This window comes from Aquila chrysaetos, chromosome 20 (assembly GCF_900496995.4).
Source record: "Aquila chrysaetos chrysaetos chromosome 20, bAquChr1.4, whole genome shotgun sequence".
NCBI lineage: Eukaryota > Metazoa > Chordata > Aves > Accipitriformes > Accipitridae > Aquila > Aquila chrysaetos.
Genome location: NC_044023.1, coordinates 11,042,932 through 11,062,863, shown reverse-complemented (window position 1 = coordinate 11,062,863; position 19,932 = coordinate 11,042,932). Strand labels below are relative to the sequence as shown.

Sequence of the window (19,932 nt, the reverse complement as noted above, 5' to 3'; positions counted from 1 at the left end):
GTAACTGCCCCAGCTTCCCACCTTACAATAACTACGGAGGAGCTGAAGAGAGGCTCAGCACAGGTGCCATCACCAAGTACTTCAGCCAGCTCAGCCCCGGGAGCAAAACTACCGACAGGAAATTTACACCTCAAATTTTGCTTAAGTTTTCAGATGCAAACATTGAACGCACCCGAAAATCCCAAGCAGTGAAAAGCACATCCCAAGACCTCTGCTTCTCCAGAGTTAGTGAGAAAGTTTAGATTTTAGTAGATCTCCTATTAGGCAGCTGCATAACCAGTGGAAGAAAGCAGTGCTGCTTCCTCCATTTCATATTTCAAAGCGCACAGGAAATCCCTCAACTGAGCTGTTAAAATCTCAAGGAGCGCTTTCAGCACAGGGCTAAGCTGGAAGCCCTTCAACTGCATCCTCAGTGCCACCCAGACAGAAACAGTTCTTTGTCAGCCAAGGGATCTGTCTTGCTCCTTTTTGGCAAGCAACCAAACCACAGACCAGATAAAGACAGGGAATAAGCATAGAGAATGGGCTGTAAGGTGCTCCATTTGCTTAGTGCATAATGCACAGGCTTGAGAATGGAGCTGGTTTTGGCTGCCCAGAAACAAAAACGAATACCGAGGAGAAAAATGGGGTTTGTAGGGATTGCCGTGTTCTGCGTGAGCCAGAGCTATCTTTCATCTTTGCAGACTCTCAGTTCTTCAAGTGTAAAACAAGCCTCATCTGCTAGGAGTGACAGTGTACCAGTACCTTATAAACACTGCCTCAAAATGCTTATCCCAGACAGATGAAGAAAAACTACAGTGCACATGTTCATCTGTAGGAGAAAAAAATCTCCAGGCTCATCCTTGCTTGGCACCTTTAGCCCTAACATCCAGCTATACCTACACAGTGTAATTAGCCATATCATTCATCCCCAACAACTGCTGCATCCGTCCTGGGCTACTTCTTTGAAGCCTCGCTGGCGCCGCACAGTAACCTTGGAACTGTGCCGCCGAGATAAAAAAAATCTGCTCTAAAACATATTTCCTGCAGTTTACCTTTAATTCATCATGACAAGCAACATTCAGACAAAGAAGGATATTTTTTGTTTTGTTTTGAATAGTAAAAATAGGCAGCCACAGCAGATAAAACGCTTAATGACCGAAGATCTTGTTGCACAGATTTAACAAGGGGGAAACAAAGCAGTGCTGAGTACTCGGAGGGAGTTCTGCTGCTCATGTCAAAACTGTTTTTCAAAGTATTCTCTGGGGAGCTTGCAACTCTTTTAGAAAGTTGTCAAGAGACAGTCACACAATATAGAGTGGATCTCGCACGTCACCATAAAACTATGGACCCTCAAGGATCCCAAAAAACATCACAAGTGTAAATGGCAGAGGGACTGTTCCAGACTTCTTATATAGAGACAGCATCAATTTACATTGCAGTAATCCCAGGTAAGCAGCACAAACACTTGATTTGTGACTTCAGCTGCAAAGGCATTTTATTAAACAGGACAAGCAATGTCATACCACCAAAGAAGGAACCTAGAAAGTGTCCAGCCGCTGTTACCTGATAGAGACCTTCATCCTCCTCCTCGAACTCGGTGTTTGGAAGACTGTGATGTCGCTCGTATCCTGTCCGGCACACCCCGTTGGGCTGCCGTGCCACATCCAGATGGTGATCGCTGGAGGACTGTGTCATAACCATCCCCTGCGGGGTGGGAGAGTGACCTTTGCGGGACACGGTCTCCTTCCGGTGATGGATCAGTTTTCTGAAACAGAATGACGACATCAGGAACAGCAAAGCTAAAGGAAGGGAGTGACCGTGCTGCAACATTTAAATGATATTTTAAAATTATTTCTTGCATTTGGGCTATATATACCAGAATGGGTTATATTACTCTGAACACCAACTCCAGTTTCATTAAAAACTAAGGAAGCACTTCTGGGGGAGGAAGGAAGAGGCTTTGCAAGAGCCCATGATTTATTCATCAGTTCGCTGGAGAAAAATGCCTCTTCCTCGGGGGAGAGTCACATATTGCATTGCAAGCTTCAGAAATTGCCTGCACTTTAGAATCGCTGTTCAACTGAGATTAAACCAGCGTGCCTCAGCGCAGAGTGTGAGGTGTCAGAGAAAAACAAAAATTCTCCTCACGAGCAATTATTTGAGAACATATTAAGGACTTTGTGCCACATGCCAACAACCTCTACAATTCCTGGCTGGTAGAGAGGAGAAAATGCATCCCGAAAGGTTTTGGATTTCTCCTCCAAACCTACAATGCAGCAGAGAGTTTCCTCTTTTTTACATGCATGGGGATAGAGGGGCAAGACCAAAGCACTGCTTTGCTGGACGCAGCTGACAGGAGGAGCAGCATCAACTACCAGCTCAAACACTGGTAAGCTCTCCGAGTGCATCAGCACTCTGCAGCATAGGCACTCAAATCAACAACGTCCAACTTGACCCCCAAGAATAGAAAAGACACGAGCATCACGCGCTGACCACCCTCCATCCACCAGCTCTCCCAGACGCCCGTTGTACTTACTGGAGGACATCTCTTTGCTCCAGGTTGTACTTCCCCCCATTCTGCATGGCCGCATTGTGCACAGCCTCAATGGCACGGTCAATAGACTGGAGAACCACATCTTGCTCCAGCACCTGAGAAACACAACATCCCACATGTTACTGCGCTGCTTCAGCTGCGGTTCTTTTGCACCAGAGCTTATGGCAGGAAAGACCACAGTGCAGGAAACCCCCAGAGCAGGCACCGCACGAGCTAAATAGCCAACAAACAGCGCCCAGAGCCAGAACCCCACCTCAGCACCATCTCACTTTTCCCTCCTTCCTCTAGAGGAAATATATTTGAAGCTGTGCTTCCAACTGAGCCTGCCCATTCAAGGTTTACGGTTGGAAAAGAAAGTCACTGTTACAGGCACCAAAGTCGAATGATCCCTACGGGAGGACCAGGGACAGAGCTTCAGGACCATCCGGCAGCCTTGAATATTCAGCATGCTGCAGGGAGCTTTTGAGATCCCACTGTAAAGCCCAGCTTATCCCAAGCTCAATTATTTCTGCTCTTGCTGCCCTGCTATGGAGCAAACACAGCTGTGAATGTTACAGACAGAGTTGAAATCTGGTGGCCTTCAGAGTCCCTTGGCTCTGGGTTTGCATTTTTGCTTGCTTTTTTCTTGATGGTTTTTATACTTGTTTTGCAACTTGAAGTGCCATTTCTAAATCTCCACCCAAACTGTCATAGCAACATTTATTCCTCCTGCCAGCCAGTTTAGCACTCATTACTGCAGCTGAAATAAACACCAGCCTTGAAACAAGAAATACCAAAGACGTCATTCCCTGGGTTTACACAGGAGGCTAGAAGAGCTGTAGCAAAGGGGCAAGGGAAGGTAAAGCAGGTTTCCACACTTGGGACATTCTTCAAGGCTTTGTTTATCAACAGTTGACACGCCTTCAGAAGAAAAGACCTTTACAGGACTAAGGCTGAAGGCAAAGGACACGCTACCAAGTCTTTGCCCTGGATCCAGCAGACGCACAGGTCTCCCACAAGCTGCCGCTGGTGCCTGCACCATCCATTCGGTACCACCACTGGCAGCCTCAGCCCACGCACGCAGGGACGGAGCAGGAAAGGAGGGGAGTGCTCGGACTCCAGCGCTCATTGCAGCTGTTTGAACACTAAAACCCCCTTCATCTTCACTTGCTTTGCCCTCCTCCCTGCATCAGAGCAGCCATTTATCCAGCCAAAGAGCGGCTGGCATCTCATCAAGGATGCACCTTAATTGGCCTTAGGGGGCTGCAGAGCAGCAGAAGGCAAGCCCTCCCTGCCGGGGCCGAAAATGCCTGCCTCCATAGCACTGGCATACAGTTTTCTGATAACATGCTATGTATTATTTATATCCTGATTAATTACTAAACCAAATGTGAATTAACAGCTACTGGAGACTGTGGGGGAAAAACACACCCTCCAAACAAGGCAGGGATGAGAGGCCACCTCTGCAATACTCAGCTTTGAAAAAGAAAAATTTAGGAGCAGTTTTGTTGTTGGTTTTTTTGTTTATTTTCCCAAGACAGAGAGATAGGGAAGAAAGCAACTGGGGAAAACTTCAGAAATAAAACTAGGTATGTTAAAATACACCTACCAAATTTGTTGAAGTATCAGATCAAGGACAAAACCAACACTCAGAACCCAACTTTGGGATGAAGTCTCCAAGCAGCCCCATATGGCTTAGGGAGCATTTCACCACCTCTAACTACAGATCTAAGTAAGGAAATGGAGCAAAGCACATTTGAACACATTTAAAGGAGCGTTGGAAGGAAAGGCAAGTTATTTCAGACAATGCATCTTGTTTTCGAGAAGATAAGAGCAAATTATGGCAAGCTGCATGCTTTCTCTGGGAAAGGGGAGCAGCACAGAAGCGTCCAGCACTGCTATCCCCAGGGGAATGCCAGTGCTGCTCTGAGCACTGGAGACCCCTGCCCTCTGCACAGCTCACCTGCCCTCGTGCTGCTCCCATGTGAGCTCCCACCCCAAAATTCAACACAGCTCCTGCTACAGCCTCCAAACACCCGCCCTGGCACACTCTCTGGTCCCCCACGTGTAGTCCCTCCACATTCACCACCACCCCTCCACAAGATACACCCCTTCGTGCTGCCTTCTCTCGCCCTCCCCAGCCCATCAGGCTTTCCCCCACAAAGGGTTTCAACCCTTTCTCAGTCTGATCTTCCCAGGGAAGATCGCAGTACAGAACGCTGAATCCTACTGAACAGCTCAGCGTCTCTGCCCTCTTCCAGAGGGCACGCTGACATCATCCACAGCCCACAGGAATCCACAAGCTGGAGCTGCTACTTGCTGTGCGATGTCATTTGTTACGGAAAGGGCGATTCTTTTCTGATAAAACACAGCATTTTCACACTAATGCAGCAGTGCTGTGACAACTGGCTTTTAGCTGCTGTGCTCTTTCCTTTGTTTCTGCTCCCCAACCCTCTATTAACAGGGCCCTGTCAAAAGGGCTGGAATAAAAAGCAGCATTAACTTGCCACTTGCACTTTATGACATTGTTGACGCTACTTGTAAATCATCTCCTCCTCCCTTGCTCAGCTGAGCTGGTCAGTGGGCAGGGTCTTCAGCACAGGGGCCGCCTTGCATTCAGGGTTTGTAGAACACCCAGCATTGGGGATCCCCTGCACTACAGTCAAACTTAAAAAATAGAAATCAGTATCCTGAATAAATCATGTGATAAGAAGCAATCTGCACGCTCCTCAGGTTAACCAAATGGCATTGCTTTGTTTGAAGAGGATGGACAAAAAAGCACGTTAAAAGGAGCATGGGTTGCGGGGGTGGGGGCAAAAGTCAGATTTGCCAATGTCTCACCTACAATCTCCTTCTCCCTAGGACTCAAGGGATTACCTGCTCACAGCAATTCAGGATAATGCACGTGCCTTGCCACTCTCCCCTTGCAGTTTAGGGAGACCAGTCACTCTGCAGCGCTGGCAGGGATTCCTGCCTGCATCCAGCACCCACTCCCAAGGATGCTCGCAGCTGGGACGCAGGCAGGCAGAGGTCCTGAGCAGTACAGCCAGGCAGCGCACACCCACACCTTCTCACACACTCGCAGGCAATCCTGACCACGCACAGCTCTAGGGCCTGCAAAAGAGAGAGGTCACAAACCAGCACCAAGGTAACAGAGCAAAGCCTTTGAGCTCAGGCAGGAAAGACTGCTCAGAAGTCTGCTTTCGCCCCCGCAGGGCCCTGTGCTACGATCCTGCCCCTGCCCCCTCCCACGCTCCAGGATACAGAGATGAAACCCTGCTCATCGCGGGCTAAGCTAAGGCTCACAGGGAAGCAGGGGAGCACACAAAAAGGGCATCGCTGTACAGCGTGCTGTCAGAGGAGACGTACCAAGTAAAGCCCAGGAATTCAGATGGATTTACTGAAGCTGTGCTGGTAACCGCACGGGTGGGGGCTGGCAGAGCCCCGAGCAGCCACTGCGGCATGCTAGCTGTTAACTATATCCTTCACCAGTTACCAGTTCACCAGTGGCCCAGCCACGTCGGCATCTCCCGAAAGGCAGAGAAGGTGGCAGGGATAGGGCAGTGACGGTTGTGGAAGGTGCCGGCCGTGCGTGCCCACCCTTATGGGGTGAGCGCAGGGGTCTCCTCGGTTGGTGTGGGGTGGCACAGCTACCAGGCTGCAGCCAAGAGGCATCAATATGACACCACCTTCTGCCCAACGTACCGTGAAAATAGAGGGGTATTTTGGTGAGGTATTGATCCACATTCACATGGCATCTCACCCCAAAAAAGGAGTGGCCACCACCCCCTCTATCAGATATTTCTGGTTTAATCAAATAAAACACTGCAGCAGAGAAACACTGGGCTCTATGAACAGCCTGTCACAACCAGCCTGGCTACACCAAGAGGCAGGGGAAGAGCAGAGCAGTGACCCTTGACGATCACGGGCTAGACTGGCTGATGAGGCGCCCTATCGGAGAACTGGGGGCACAGTCGGCACCCTGCAGACGAGCTGCCCTGCAGGAACAAGTTACAGCTCAATTAGAGCCATGAATATCAGCTGGGAAACAGAATTTCTTCCTTCATATCATAGCCCAGTGTAGGAGAATCACAGAAGCATCAATAAATCATTACTTCCTCTCTCCTTGCTAATAACACGAGCAAACAAAGGGTTTCCCCAGAGCCCACTGCCAATTTCCTCCTGCCCCTGTCCGCAGGAGGGGGCTCCACACCTGACGAGGGACAGACCCCAGACCCCAGCACTGCCCTGGGGTGCTCTGCACTCCCATCCTCCCGAGGCAGGTGGGGAAGGATGCCTTTCCCAGGGCCAAAGCCAGGCTTTTAAGAAGCATCCTTCCAGGATGTCTCGTGGATACCTAAGCGTGGCCAACATGGGGCACGGGCGTGCACAGGCAGGAATGCATTCACCCCCACGGCTCACACTGCTTTCATCTTCACTGCCCCAAAAGCCATCTCCTCAAAGAGAGCACACGTGCACAGCATGTGTCGCACACCTCTGCTTCCCCACATACAGGCTGATGAGAGACCCAAGCGTTTCAGAAACACTACTGGCGTCTTGCTGTGCAGGCAGCACAACCTCCTGTCCTGCTCTCCCAGGACTATCGAAAATGTTGCCCCCCTCCCTCTTTTAAGTCCTTCCACGCATACTGCCGGCGTTGTTTAAATGCGCTCACACAGAAGAACTTGCTCAACAGTCTAGAATAATCATACCTTTCAGAAAAGCATTTTCTAGACAAACAGGCTGACAGCTGCATCAGCGCAGACAGGCTGAGCCACCCTGCATGCGCGAGACTCCCACATTTATGAAAGTGGCCCATTAACGTATGGCAGGCCTTTCTTTGCCTCTGCAGGGGGCTGATCCAAGAAAATACAGCATTTTTTTCCTCCTGCCTCCCCAGTTTTTAGTGATCAAAGGCATTTGCTCTTCTGCATGTGCAGGAATCGGTGCCCTCATTCCTGCGGCTGCTTTTGCAGTCATAGGGGTGCCCAGGCAGGGCTGCTGATTTTCAACCTCATGTCATTGCACCAGCTCTCACAACACAACAACAAAAGACAGACAAAGTTTTGTCTCCAGTGACAGCTCAGTTTTCACGCAGCTGCACGGACATGGACCACTGCTGAAATTAGGATATTTATCCCGCTGGCGTACACAGGCACAGGCTGGTTCTTTGTTACTCAAATCGGAGACGAACGCCACCTCTTAGGTCACATGCCCTTAGTCCCCAGTCACTGCCAGACTGTCTGCATGCTGTATTCCTTCCAGATTTAAATGATCACGGCAGCAATTAACCAAAATCAACTAGCCTTTGTCCACAGCAGAGTGATGTAGCAGATAAGCGTTTCCCCCTCTGAACCACACAGCTCAAACAAATGGGCTGAGTTTTGGTTTTTGCGTTGCTTTGAGAAATTCAGCTCCTTTCTCTTCCCCTTTTTGCAGCCCCAATCAGAAATTTTTAGTCCCCAGGCTGTTGGCTAAGAGATATGCATTAACTTATTCTTGTCAGCATGAAGATATTGTGCCTTGCGGCACTTAAAAACACATGATAAAAATGCAAGTGAAACAATGGGCAACTGTCCTGATTACTGAGCAAATAAGATGAGAAAAGCTCCAAACAAACCTGCAGCATCTCTGACTCACTAGCGAGCGAACAAAGACATGGCTGAGCTCTTCTGACAAAGAGGCAGCCCAGAAACAGATCTGGAATTCCTGCTGATATGCTATAGTGGGTTTCTAACAGATCGGTGTTTTTCCACTGTGTGCTGACAGCAGCCGCTCGAGCAGACAGCCTGTACAAATAAGAAATGAAGAGAAAGGATAGCCGGGGAAAGGGCTTAAGTTGTGCAAATCATGCTAAAGCAAAAGCCAGAGTTCCTGGCAAAAGAGATATACTAACTAGGGATAGTACAGGCACGAGTGGCATTTGGAATAAACAAAACCCTGAAGGCAGCAGAGGGATGCACAGCAACCAAACTTCAACTGATTTCTCTCCCATGAGCAGGCAGCTTCAGAGTCGGAGAGAAGGGGGCAGAGACACGCTGAGGAACAATGAAACACATGCCACCCACCACTGCACACTTGTACTTCACAAGGTGGAAATGCTTCATCCTGGGTCTCTCCAGCCACACTCAGACCATGTTTACTGGCCACGATGATCAGAATCAGCCACCGATTCCTTCCCCTCGTAATTCTGCACCCTCCAGTAACCAGAACACGTCTCCTAAGCCAAAACACTCTACGAGGATAAAAGCAGAGACAGAAGTTTTTAAAATAATGCAGTCAACACATACTTACATATCTTGCTGTTCTCTGCTGCCTTAATTCTTACTGCTCTCAATGCTTCAGGGGACTACTCTGGCTCAGCCGTTCCAGGCGAACAGCCACCAGACAACAGAGCTGCCCCTCTCTTTAGGATTACCTGTTTAGCATCCTTCTGGCACACAGTTGTCAAGTCAAGTCAATATCAGACATGATCAGCACTGCATCTGTGCAGGAGAAACTTCTGTTTCTACTTACATATACATACACGTAAATTATACACATACACATATATATTTGAGCTACCATCTACACTGAAAAAGAAAACTGCAGATAGCCTCTATTTCGATGAAGGCTCAGGATTATGAACCAGCATATATCAAGGTGGAAGGAAAGATGCTGCAGTGAAGTGCTAGCAGTTATTCTAGGACTTTTGACGTATTAGCATTAAAAGTTGCGAAAAAAGCCCAGCAGAAGGGGTCTTTACACAGTCTTCAGTTTGGTAGCCCAACAAACTGCTACAAATGCCCTTTGCTCACTGAGATTCAGTACAGCTCCTAGATCACTTGCATGCAATTAGCACAGGTGCATAAGAAAGCCCCTATATTAAGTATGACCAAAAATGCAACTAATTTCTAACTTCCCAGAGTGCTGGGCTGACTACAACTTGGATGTGGGCTGAATACCCAACTGCAGAAACACTCTTTGCAGTTTATCAGGTCTGCCAAGCGTTGCCAGGACAAGGGGCAAGGACAGAGCCCAGAGGAAGAAACGAGCCTGGGAAACCATGCAAGTTCTGGCTCCTCTTCTGGCATTCAAAGAGGAAGGTTCAGTTTTCCCCCAAAATCTATTTCCATAGCAGAGACTGTAGCAAAATGCTGGAAAGGTGACAGTCATATGAGATGCAGGACCAAGAAATTCAAATTTCTGCCACATTCAGGAGAACTCTCTCCCTTCCCATTCATCTCCACCCTGAAGTACATTTCCAGCACATGAGTATTGAATAAGTAAAGTCTCCAGGGGTCAAGCAGGAAAAATTGCAAGTATGTTGGCAATTCAACTGATACGCAAAGACAGATGCAAGAGAAGAGCACGTACGTACACGTTAACTGAAAGGGACTTGCCTCCTGCATGCCACAGACTGGCACTGATTTCACAGCATGCAGTTACATGTTTGAGAAAGAGGTAATAACTCATGATTCATCTTGCAAGGGAACTTATGATTTATCAGCTTTTCTTCCAAAATCCTCCCCTACCCGTGACCAACCTTCTGGCAAGGGACAGAAGGCGGCAAACTGCAGCTATGCTGCTCTTCGGGCATAATTACCGTGTTGCCCAAACCTGAAACGATGGACAAATTGTAAAGCGTCTCTTATTGACTTAACAGGAAAGGAGAGACTGGAAAAGAAAATCAGCCCCAGTGAACACGGGAAAGCAGACCTGGCAGCTGGCACAGGCGTACAACCCAGGAACGCCGGCAGGGCAGGAAGGAGAAGGGGCAAGGCGGTGGACAGGTCACCATCCAAGGAAGCGCAGAACCTGCGGGCTTGGGCATGAACGATTCGAGTCTGCCACAAAGGGAACAAGCGCAGCTTTCTGGTATCTGTTTATGAACAGCCATATGTACTTTATTAAAGCCGCTAATGAGGGAAAAGAGTTTCCATCCTCACAGGGCAAACACAGGAAAGTCATCAGCTAGTTTTATTCCTGGACAGATGTAAATTGCACAAAATTGTAAACTAGACACAAATCCCCAGGATCTTTTTAGCAGCACCGGCATCAGAGCTCCCAGGCCTGGTGCAGCCCATGGTCCTTCCTGCAAAGCTGTCACTGCGAAGATGAAAACCTGCCTTGCATTGCCATGAGCAAACCTGAGAGAGGCCTTGGAAAGTTCTCCCCAAACAAAGATGATTCCAGTCGGAAGGATCAAAGGCAGCTTGCTGGCTGCAGGATCAGTTAACAGTCTGGCTAGAAAATAATTTTCCTGTGTCCTGGACTCTGCATGCCGAATAAACACTGCCTCTTCTGCCATGAAGGGATGCAGCTCCCCCTGCACACCCCAAAATAAAAAGAAAGCCAGCAGGGCAGGACCAGAAACCACATTAACTCATACAGAAAACCCAGCACCTCCCTCTGTAATGGGCATTTGTCTTCAAGTTACTTGCGCATCCTACCCAAAATGTAGCTTATCAAAGTGATGTGATCAGGCCATATCTGCGACCTACTCCAAAATAAAATGACCCCCAAACCACCATATGGAAAAACCTGAGTATTTGTTACCAGGAGTAGAATTGCTCCAAGCAACTGCAGAAACCAGCAAGGTTTCTAACAGCAACCAGAAAGGCTGGGTTTATGCTGCCTCTCTGCTCAAAGAGAGCAGCTCCACATTTCCACAGAGCAAAGCCCATTCCAAGGTGGAGGGACCACTTACAAACAGTCCTTTTACCATCACGCCTTCACACAACTCCCAAGCACATCAATCAGGTAGACCAAGATCCTTGAGGATTTCTCCTGCTAATGGTGTTTCAGGCCAGGGACCCAAGAGAGCAAGCATACTTACAAAGTTTCTGTAAAGTAGGCGCCCCCAAAAAAACTCATTTCTATATAATGTTCCCATAATATAGATCTCGCTGGCAATTTCTCTTCTGTCCACAGCCCCGCCGGGTTACAGGCATAGGTATTTGAAATATCAGTACTCGGAAACCCCAGGGTGCCCAGCCACCTCCTCCCCAATGTTTTCAGGCTGTACAGACCAGCTCCCACTGGTGCGGAAGAAACACGGCTTCCCTGTGCTGGGCAGGTACTTCCCAACATGGGAATCCCAAACAAGTCTTCCACCCAAGTAGAACGGCATGTCCAGTCCCAGCAGCCTCCATCTGGCTGCCAGCAGCCTTCATGACTTTAACCTGGGTACAAAATACTCATTAAGGGATTTAAACAAGAAGTATGACAGCTGGGCTCCCAGTAAAAGACAACCCTCAAATGCTCATTTGCTTTCAGGTAGGCCATTGTAAGGCTAAGGCAAGAAGGAACAGCTCCTTCTGAAAGAAAACAGGCATCTCCCTCGATGCACTACCATAGATTTTGGTAGCTATATATTTCGACACATTCAGAGTAGCACTACCGAACAGGGGATGCTATTCATGCTTTAGGCTTATTAGTGCTATACACAAAAATTACATGAAGTTAGGTGTGCCAGCTAATTATAGCAAAGCCATTTAAAGATTGTTGAGGGTGCAGGTGCAGGGCAGCACGAGAGGGGGTATCAGAAGGGTTGAAATACTCCACACAGGCTGAGCTGTCAAGAGGTAGATCATGCTAATTGGCCATAGACAAAATACCCAAGTATGCCAACATGCTTGTTAGCTGAGAGCTGCTCCTGCAAGCACATTTATTCCTGATAAAGTGGATGTTTCTGCTGAAGCAATCAGCACCCAGACACTCACCAAACCCAGGAAGTCAACACAATTGAGCTTTACTGGTTCAATGATAAAGCTAATGCTAACTCATACCCCAAAATAAATGAAGATACCACTGAGATCTACAGCAGTGTCTTACAACTACAGCTGTTATATGCATGATCATAAAGACAGAGCACAAGCCAAAACAAACCCCAGAAAATTGTGAACTAAAGACCCTGCAGCCTCCTGAGTTGCTTTTTGACTGGCAGACAGTGGGAGTGGACAGCACATGATTTTTCTGTGCTGCAAAACTTAGACAGACTGACAGTTTCCATTGACCTACAAAAGTACCTTGAGAACTGCAAGTTTAGCTGTGTTTATCAGAGGAATGAGGCTAACTTGCTGTTATCTCCAGATTCAGTTCAAGAACATATTCTGGGATTTGTTTAGTGGGCTTTTTTACCTTAAAAAAAGATTAAAGGTTCAACTGGATTTGCTGACATTTCACCTATAAGGAAATAAGAGGTGAGTCACGGAAGAAGAGCAATTCATTAGTGTCCCACACTATCTGCAGGGAAAAAACAGCCTACTGCTTTAGCTGCAAGTTATAATCCCATCTCCTTTTGCAGCTTAAAGTGGCACAGGCTCCCCAGCAAACATGAAGAAATGGGAACAGGATGGGAATGTCTTCTTAGGACATTGTGCTACAGACAGCAGAACAGCCATAATCCTGTTTTCCTCACTTCCCAAGGCAGTGAACAAAAAAACCTGCATTTATTGGACTGTTCACTTCTCATGCGCAAAACTTTCACCCAGCTCACGTGCCTTATTACAGCATTGATTTCTTGCATCCACCTCTTCACGTGCCACATTCACTTGTGTCAGCATCCACCTCACTCAGTGGCATCAACGAGAGCGAATTGCTGTATTTCAGGAAATCTTTCCAGCCCATCTCCAATGGGACAAATCCCGCAGGAAGGGAGACGGTCAGGACTCAGCTCACCTCCACCCGACCCAGCTGGTGGGCCCTCCACGGCGGAGGTCCGGAGCAGGACCTCTCCAGTGCACAAGGCCACTACGGGGCAGAGAAGGTGGTGGAAGCTGCCTGACAGCAAGCAAAGGGCTACAGTAACTCTCAAGCCCTGTGGTTTGCACAACCCAAGTGCATGCTGTCTCTCCCCCTCACCCTTTCTTCACACACACACTCCCTCACTCCGTCTAAACTCCTCCAGTTCAAGGCTGATCACTCTTTGCCACTCATAAGTTCCCACAGCAGAGCTATGAGAGGTTTGGGTAGTCCTCCACATCTGAAGAGTCACATGAGACCAAACATTGCCAAAAGTGGTTTTGTTGGGAGAACTTTTTTGCTCAGCCATTATTAGTATATTAATAGTCTTTAAAAGCTTTTAAAGTGACCACAGCTCGATATCATTTTGAGATCTTAAGCTTCTAAAGGAGAGCTCAAAAATACAGCCAGTTCACATGTGTTCATGCATGTCAAAGTCTCACGTGCTAGCCCATATCACTGGGCAATGCTTCTAAGGGAGCCCGAGACTACAGACAAGATGATGCTTTCCAAAACTGGATGCTGGAGGGGTTTCTTTCCACCCCTGAGGTAAAGAATTATATTGTACCCCTTGATATATCAGGCCCCTTGATAATAACTGCACAATTATTTCAATGCTGCTGCTATCTCTTGTCATCAAGCTAATGGAAGACAGACACATGAAATCAATTCAAAAAACAAACTGAAAAATGCATCCCCTTTAATTAAAGTCAATAAAGGCGATTCTGGGGCAGACAAAAACTTTATTACTTAGAACCCAGCACTTCAAGGGACATTGTTTTTTTGATGTCAAATGGAAAAAGTCTTCAGCTACAAACACTTTGATTTGGCCAGGCTCAGGGAAATCCCTAAGCTTCTGCATTAAGCAGGTAATGAATTTTTATGATCATCATTGTTACTTGAGGTACTGGGTTTTCAAGCAATTATTCTTTTTACATGCTGAAAAACATGGGCTTTCCTGATACTTGAGCTTCTCCCCAAATATTCCTCAGGGACAGCCAAGCCCAGGCACAGAGGGAAAGGGACTGCGGACCTGCCTTCTGGTATGTCACTTGGGTATGATTTATGATCTGGACATGGTACACTCGATGTGCAGACCACGGTGCTCCCTCCATTCACCTGCAAACACACATGCATTCCTTGGGACGAGAGGACAAAAGGGTATCTTCAAGCAGCCTGGAATACCACAGAATTCACCGAGTTTACCCAAAAAGGAACTGTCACCATATCAGACTGAGAGGCCACAGAGGTTTGTGCTTGTCTGCTTGGTGGGGAGCTTCAACTTCATCTTTTTAGACAGCCATCTGGTTTTTACAGGAGCTGCCACGGTACTCTGTACAACCATCACAGCACACAGAACCGCACTGAACTCGACTGATGAAGAGCCGTCCATGCTGAAAACCTGCCCACCACCATTTCCACCTTCCACATGCAAGCGGCTGAAAGTCACCTGTGTGGTCCATCAAGGCCTTCTTCCCACCTCCAGAGAAGGAGGATGCAACTCAGAGGCTGAGCTCAGCCTCCCAGCCAGCAAGCTCAAGGAGGCGGCAGGAACAGTTGGAGAAGACACCCCAACCACATTAGCAGCTGTGGAGGTATCACCCCTGGCACAAACTCCATGGACAGGCATTCAAGACCTTTTCATCAAGACATCATCCCAGCTTCCAGGTGATTCCCTCCTCCTTGTGGGTGACTTTATTTTTGCAACTCTTGCTGCATCTTCTCCCTCATCCCTTCATTTTTATTCCATACAATAGAAGGTTTGGAGCTAGGGCCTGCTCTCAGGTTTCCATACTACAAGGCACTGTTCCCACTTGTACTAGAAAAAAACAAGAAATAATTAATAGCTATTACTTAGAAGAGATCTAATCTGAACTTGGAACCAGTGATTTAGCAAGAAATGACCCACAGCCTGGAATTATCTAGCATGCTTAGTCTGACAGCTTGATTTTTTTTTTTTTTTTTTTTTTTTTTTTTAATTAAACCTCTTGAGCAGCTGAACAAATTAAAGTATCAGCCTGTGGTGGCATTTCCAGATCACAGGCACAAAAATCAACATCTTGCAGACCACTCTCATGCACACCACCCCAGCCTGAGCAGGAAAGAGGGACGAAGCAGTGTAGATGGGACCCCATCAGCATGACAGCAAAGATAGACACGTATCCAATGGCACATCTCGCTAGCATGAAAGGCGGTCTGAGTCGGAGGAATGGGCTTGCTACACTCACAGCTGGGTGATGCTGCCCATTTAGCTGTACCAGACAGACAGGAGGAAGGGCAGGGGCTTCACAACTCAGTAATCAGGAAGTAAGCAGCTTCCAAGGAGGAAGGGAGTGACAACTTCTTCTAAACAACATCAACAGGCAAACAAATAACCAGGAAAAAAAAAAAAAAAAAACATGAACTTCCCAGCTCACTCTAAAAAGCCACAATGCCAAAATTTTACTTCCCCTTCTTGCTTAAGCCTTATGCTAAAAGGGAACAAGTATTAGTGCTTTGTTCCCTTGCAAGGGAAGCAAACAGCTCTGCCAAGTGAGCTCTGCATGGCAGGGCGTGAACACAGAAGAACTGAAATGAAGCTAACCCTCCTCTCCTGCTGCAAGGCGGTGGGTCTTGTCTTCGGGACAACTCTATTTCTCTGTTAGCATCAATGGAGCTTTGTCCAGAGTAGTGCTCAACATCCCCGTGGCAAGAAAGTGATGGGGTGTGAAGGGGAGCGGAGAGAAACAGATGCAGTCATGAATTGTGTCCTCTGTTCCACTTCTGACATGACAAGCTTCAAATCCCTTTTTTTAAAATCAAAGGTTTTGCCATGTGATAAAAATCAAGACAAATTAGGCTTGACAAGTCCCCCCTGTAGAGGTCAAAACTTTATTCGTGAGCCACTGGCTGGGGAAGCAAAGTGATGCTCCTCCAGAAGCAGGACTGGGAACCACGACAATTCCTGCTGCAACTCAAGACCAGAGGCAATGAGGGTGGTCAGGGTCCACAGAAAGAATTTCCAGTGGACCTAAACAGACTGTCATTTCAAGTGAGAATTTTTCCTCCAAATACAACAAGCATTTTGCAGCTCCAGATGCCAACGCACTGAAAAAGCACGAACTGGGGTCCTCCAATAGCGCTGGCATCCATTTCTCTCTGCCGCAGCACGGGGACCAAACTGCTTCTTGTGGCCCATTAGCAGGAGCACTTGGGAGCAGCCCCAGCATCGAGTTCAATCATTTCTCCTGGGCCTTGTGACAAGCTGTGTCATCTCCAGTCACCAGGCCAGCCCTTGAAATGGGACTTCCTTCCCCATCAGAAGTTAGCACCCATTAGCACAGCAGCCTGCACACACAGACTCAGCAAAGACAGCAACGGCAAGCCTGAGCAGCAGCGTATCACCAGCCCAGCTGGACCAGCATTTCTCCCCAGTGGCACTGCAGCAGCCTCCACCACGTTTACTCATCACCAAACACTGTCCGGTGCAGGCAGCAAGTGGCACAGGCAGCCCTGCCCCGTCCTCCTTGGCATGCCATTAGAAAGAGATCGGACATGAAAAAACGGGGCAGGTCTGCGAGAGCCTGTGATCCGGGGCTGATCTCCTGGTCCAACAGCAAACACTTCCAGTCCTCACAGCCCTTGCAAGTCTGCACACAAATGCGCCTCTTTAGTGAAATAAATTGAGCCAACTGTTACTCCCATGGCCAAGAAGAAAGCCTCAATTTAAGGTTTTCTCTCTGGAAGAAATGCAATGCACGCACATTATAATATAAAAATATCTGCACACAGAGCTCTATTAGAACCTGTGGCATCTAAAATTTTGGCTACAGCATTGGCCACATAGGATGTCAGCATCTGTGAAGCCCAATTTTCTTGCGGACTATCTAATGCTATAGTTGCAGGCTAAGGCTGCTTGTACTTCCCTCCTTATAAACCCCTTCTGGAATTTATCCTTTTTCTAGGGCCCAGACTGACAGCTCATATGCTGAATACATAATCCTGGCTGGGAATGACAAAGTTTAAATCCTTCATGAGGGCGTGAAGCTGGGATGCTCTTAAAAATTCTGTTTTTATGTACATCTAAGCTATACAAGTAAGGGAAGAAAAAGAGGCAGCTGCTTCTGTTCCAGAACCAGAGCTCTCCTAGCAACCACCTCAACAGACCTCTGGGTTTTTTTCTACTAAGAGTTCACCTGATGGGATGCTGGAAATCCTGGAAGGAAACACAAGAGTGGGATCACGAGAAGATGTGCACAAACACAAGCCATGCGGCTCGGCAAGCCCAGATACGTTCAAACTTCATGTTCAAAGACACCTGCCAATCCCCTTCAGCTCAGAAAGGGCAGCCAAGGCTGAGCTATTGATGCCCTGCTCAAGGCACGGAAAGCATAAGACTGATCTTCTGAAGCATCAAAGCACAGTGACGGCTGAAGGTGGGACACCTTTCAAAAGACAGTGATGGCTGAAGGTGGGACACCTTTCAGCAGACCTGTCGTGTAGCACATCCACCAGCTTGACTTGATGTTAGCACTGTTATTTTAGAGAGACATACCTACGCTGCTGGGCAGTCAACAACAACTTTCCCATGGGCTGACAGCAGTGTTGATCAGCTTAAGTTGGCACCAGCTAAATTTCAATGTTAATGAGAAATTCAGTTGAGCCACAACCCCTCCCGTGGGGCCTCTTGCCCCACTTATGGGCAGGGGAGCAAGGTCTGGTGAAGAAAGCCACTTGCATGGAGTCCCATAGGGAGGTGGTGGCAGATTTGAAAAGAATCCAGACTCCTATATGTTAAGCGCCTTGCTCAATAAATATATGCAATTCAGTCATTACTAAAGACTTTTTCCTGCAAATGGGGTGAGAAGAAGGGTGTCTACATTTGTTGTCCTCCAGCATCAGAACCTCGCCAGCTATTTTGAATAGATGCTCCTAGTTCAAAACTGGCAGTTCTTCCCTTTGCAACGAGAAGTTGATCATCTTCCAGATGTAAACCGGGGAAGGATGTCTAGCCATCTTCTCCTGACAAAAAGCAGTCAAAAACCATACAGAAGGCAGCCTGAAAAATCACAGATTTGATCAGTAAAACTGCAAGATAACAGCAGGTGATCACTTGTGCACCACAGCGAAATGCTCATGGCAAGACCAGCACTAGAAAGCAGGGGTGCAAATGACCTGGCAGACACTGCAACCCTGTGGGGAAGCCAGAAACCAGACTGTGTCTATCAGCTCTGGGCAAGTGCCTCTCCAAGGGCCTAGAAGAAAAAGGCACATTTCTTCTTTCCAGTCTGCCCCCTCACCTTGCCCTTCCTCCAAGGCGAACAGAGCCACAGCCACATCGCTCAAGAGCAGATGTGGGCTCTCGGACATCTCCCTACTGCTTGCTCACTTCTGACCAAGATAGCCTTCATGCTGTTCAACCCTGAAACAGGCTTAACATTTCCAGCCCAAAGCTAACCCACCGCGACCATGCATGCATCCACCAGTGCCACCCCACCCATGCTCAGCCATTATGCAGCTGCAGGAGGTATAAGCCCAGACTGCCAATGCTACTCATACATGGGCGTCCAGGTCACAAAGGCAAATTATATCTGATATCAAAAAGCCTAATTATTTTTAATCAGCGTAAAAGCAAGAAGAACATGTCTTCACAGCCAAGCAAAAATAGAGGCTAAAGATCGTTAGCATATTTCTACTTTAATCATTCTGAACTGGGAAAGATTGCAGAACTTCTGGCTAAAATTTCAAGTCTTTAGCTACAGTAATTAGAAACGGTTATAATTCCCCTGACTGTGTAATTTAGTCTCAAGAATAAAACTTGATCTCAAAGCATTAGCAGCTCTGACACGATAGCATCTCTGTTATTGTGACAGCCCAGAGAAAAATGCTTCATTCTTTCAGTTTCTTGCATGTGTCAAGAAATGCAGCCTCAGCTGCAAAGTGCTACCAGCTGCTTATTCTCCAAAATAAAACTTTATTTTTAGCCTAAGCGCTTATTCAGGATCTGTGTGAGTATTGCGATTAAGCTCTCACACCCATTGAAAGCTCCGTCAAATCTGCAGCAGATGACAAATAACGATGCAGGTTCCGGTGCAGGAGACAGTCTGTACAACAGTCTGCACGATCATCACCTTCTGTTCAGGAGCAACGAGAGGAACTCTGCCAGGGGTCAGGAGCACCAAGTTTAAAGCTGGATTTTTATGTAGATAGAGGGAGAAACTCTTACAGCAAAGCACAACTGTCAAAGCTCAGTTTCCAGCGACTGGGGATTTGCTATCAGAACATCCCATCATTTGACTGACACTGTAAAACCAACTCCGTGCTCCAAAACCATCATCGTCTCCATGCTAGCGTGAAAGGTTTGACAGTACCTGAGCTACCACAGCTCACTGCTTCCCCAGCGGTCCTAAACCTGCACCAGCTCAGCACATGCTGCTCCATCACTGAACCAATGCATTTGCTATCCTGGCAGAAAAGCAACCAGATTAGAAACAAAGAGTTTTCCAGCAAGCCAGTGAACTGAATTAATTGAGAACGGGGCATGCCCCTGCCTGCGAGGAAAGGCAGGTCCTACGCTACCTCACTCTGCACAATGCACTTCCAATCCTGAACCCATGTCAATGCTACAACACGAACCAGGACGAAGGGGTTTCCTGCAAGCAGAGAGAGCTCAAAATTCACTCCTTCGCAGAAACCACTCTTCTTTTTGCAGC

At 47.6% G+C, this 19,932-nt stretch overlaps 1 protein-coding gene across 3 annotated transcripts in view; it reads right to left on the bottom strand.

Annotated features, from left to right (window-relative positions):
- The window catches only part of NCKIPSD (NCK interacting protein with SH3 domain), a 53,890-nt gene that overhangs the window by 29,002 nt on the left and 4,956 nt on the right, over nt 1–19,932 (bottom strand). For 2 of the 3 annotated variants that reach the window (XM_030043350.2, XM_041118755.1), the window contains exons 2-3: nt 2,519–2,631; nt 1,546–1,747 (exon numbers count right to left, since the gene is read on the bottom strand). In XM_030043350.2, coding sequence (XP_029899210.1) covers nt 1,546–1,747; nt 2,519–2,631 — 315 coding nt within the window. Of the gene's footprint in view, nt 1–1,545; nt 1,748–2,518; nt 2,632–8,583; nt 8,751–19,932 lie in introns of all 3 variants that reach the window. The other variant, XM_030043351.2, reaches the window with a different exon arrangement.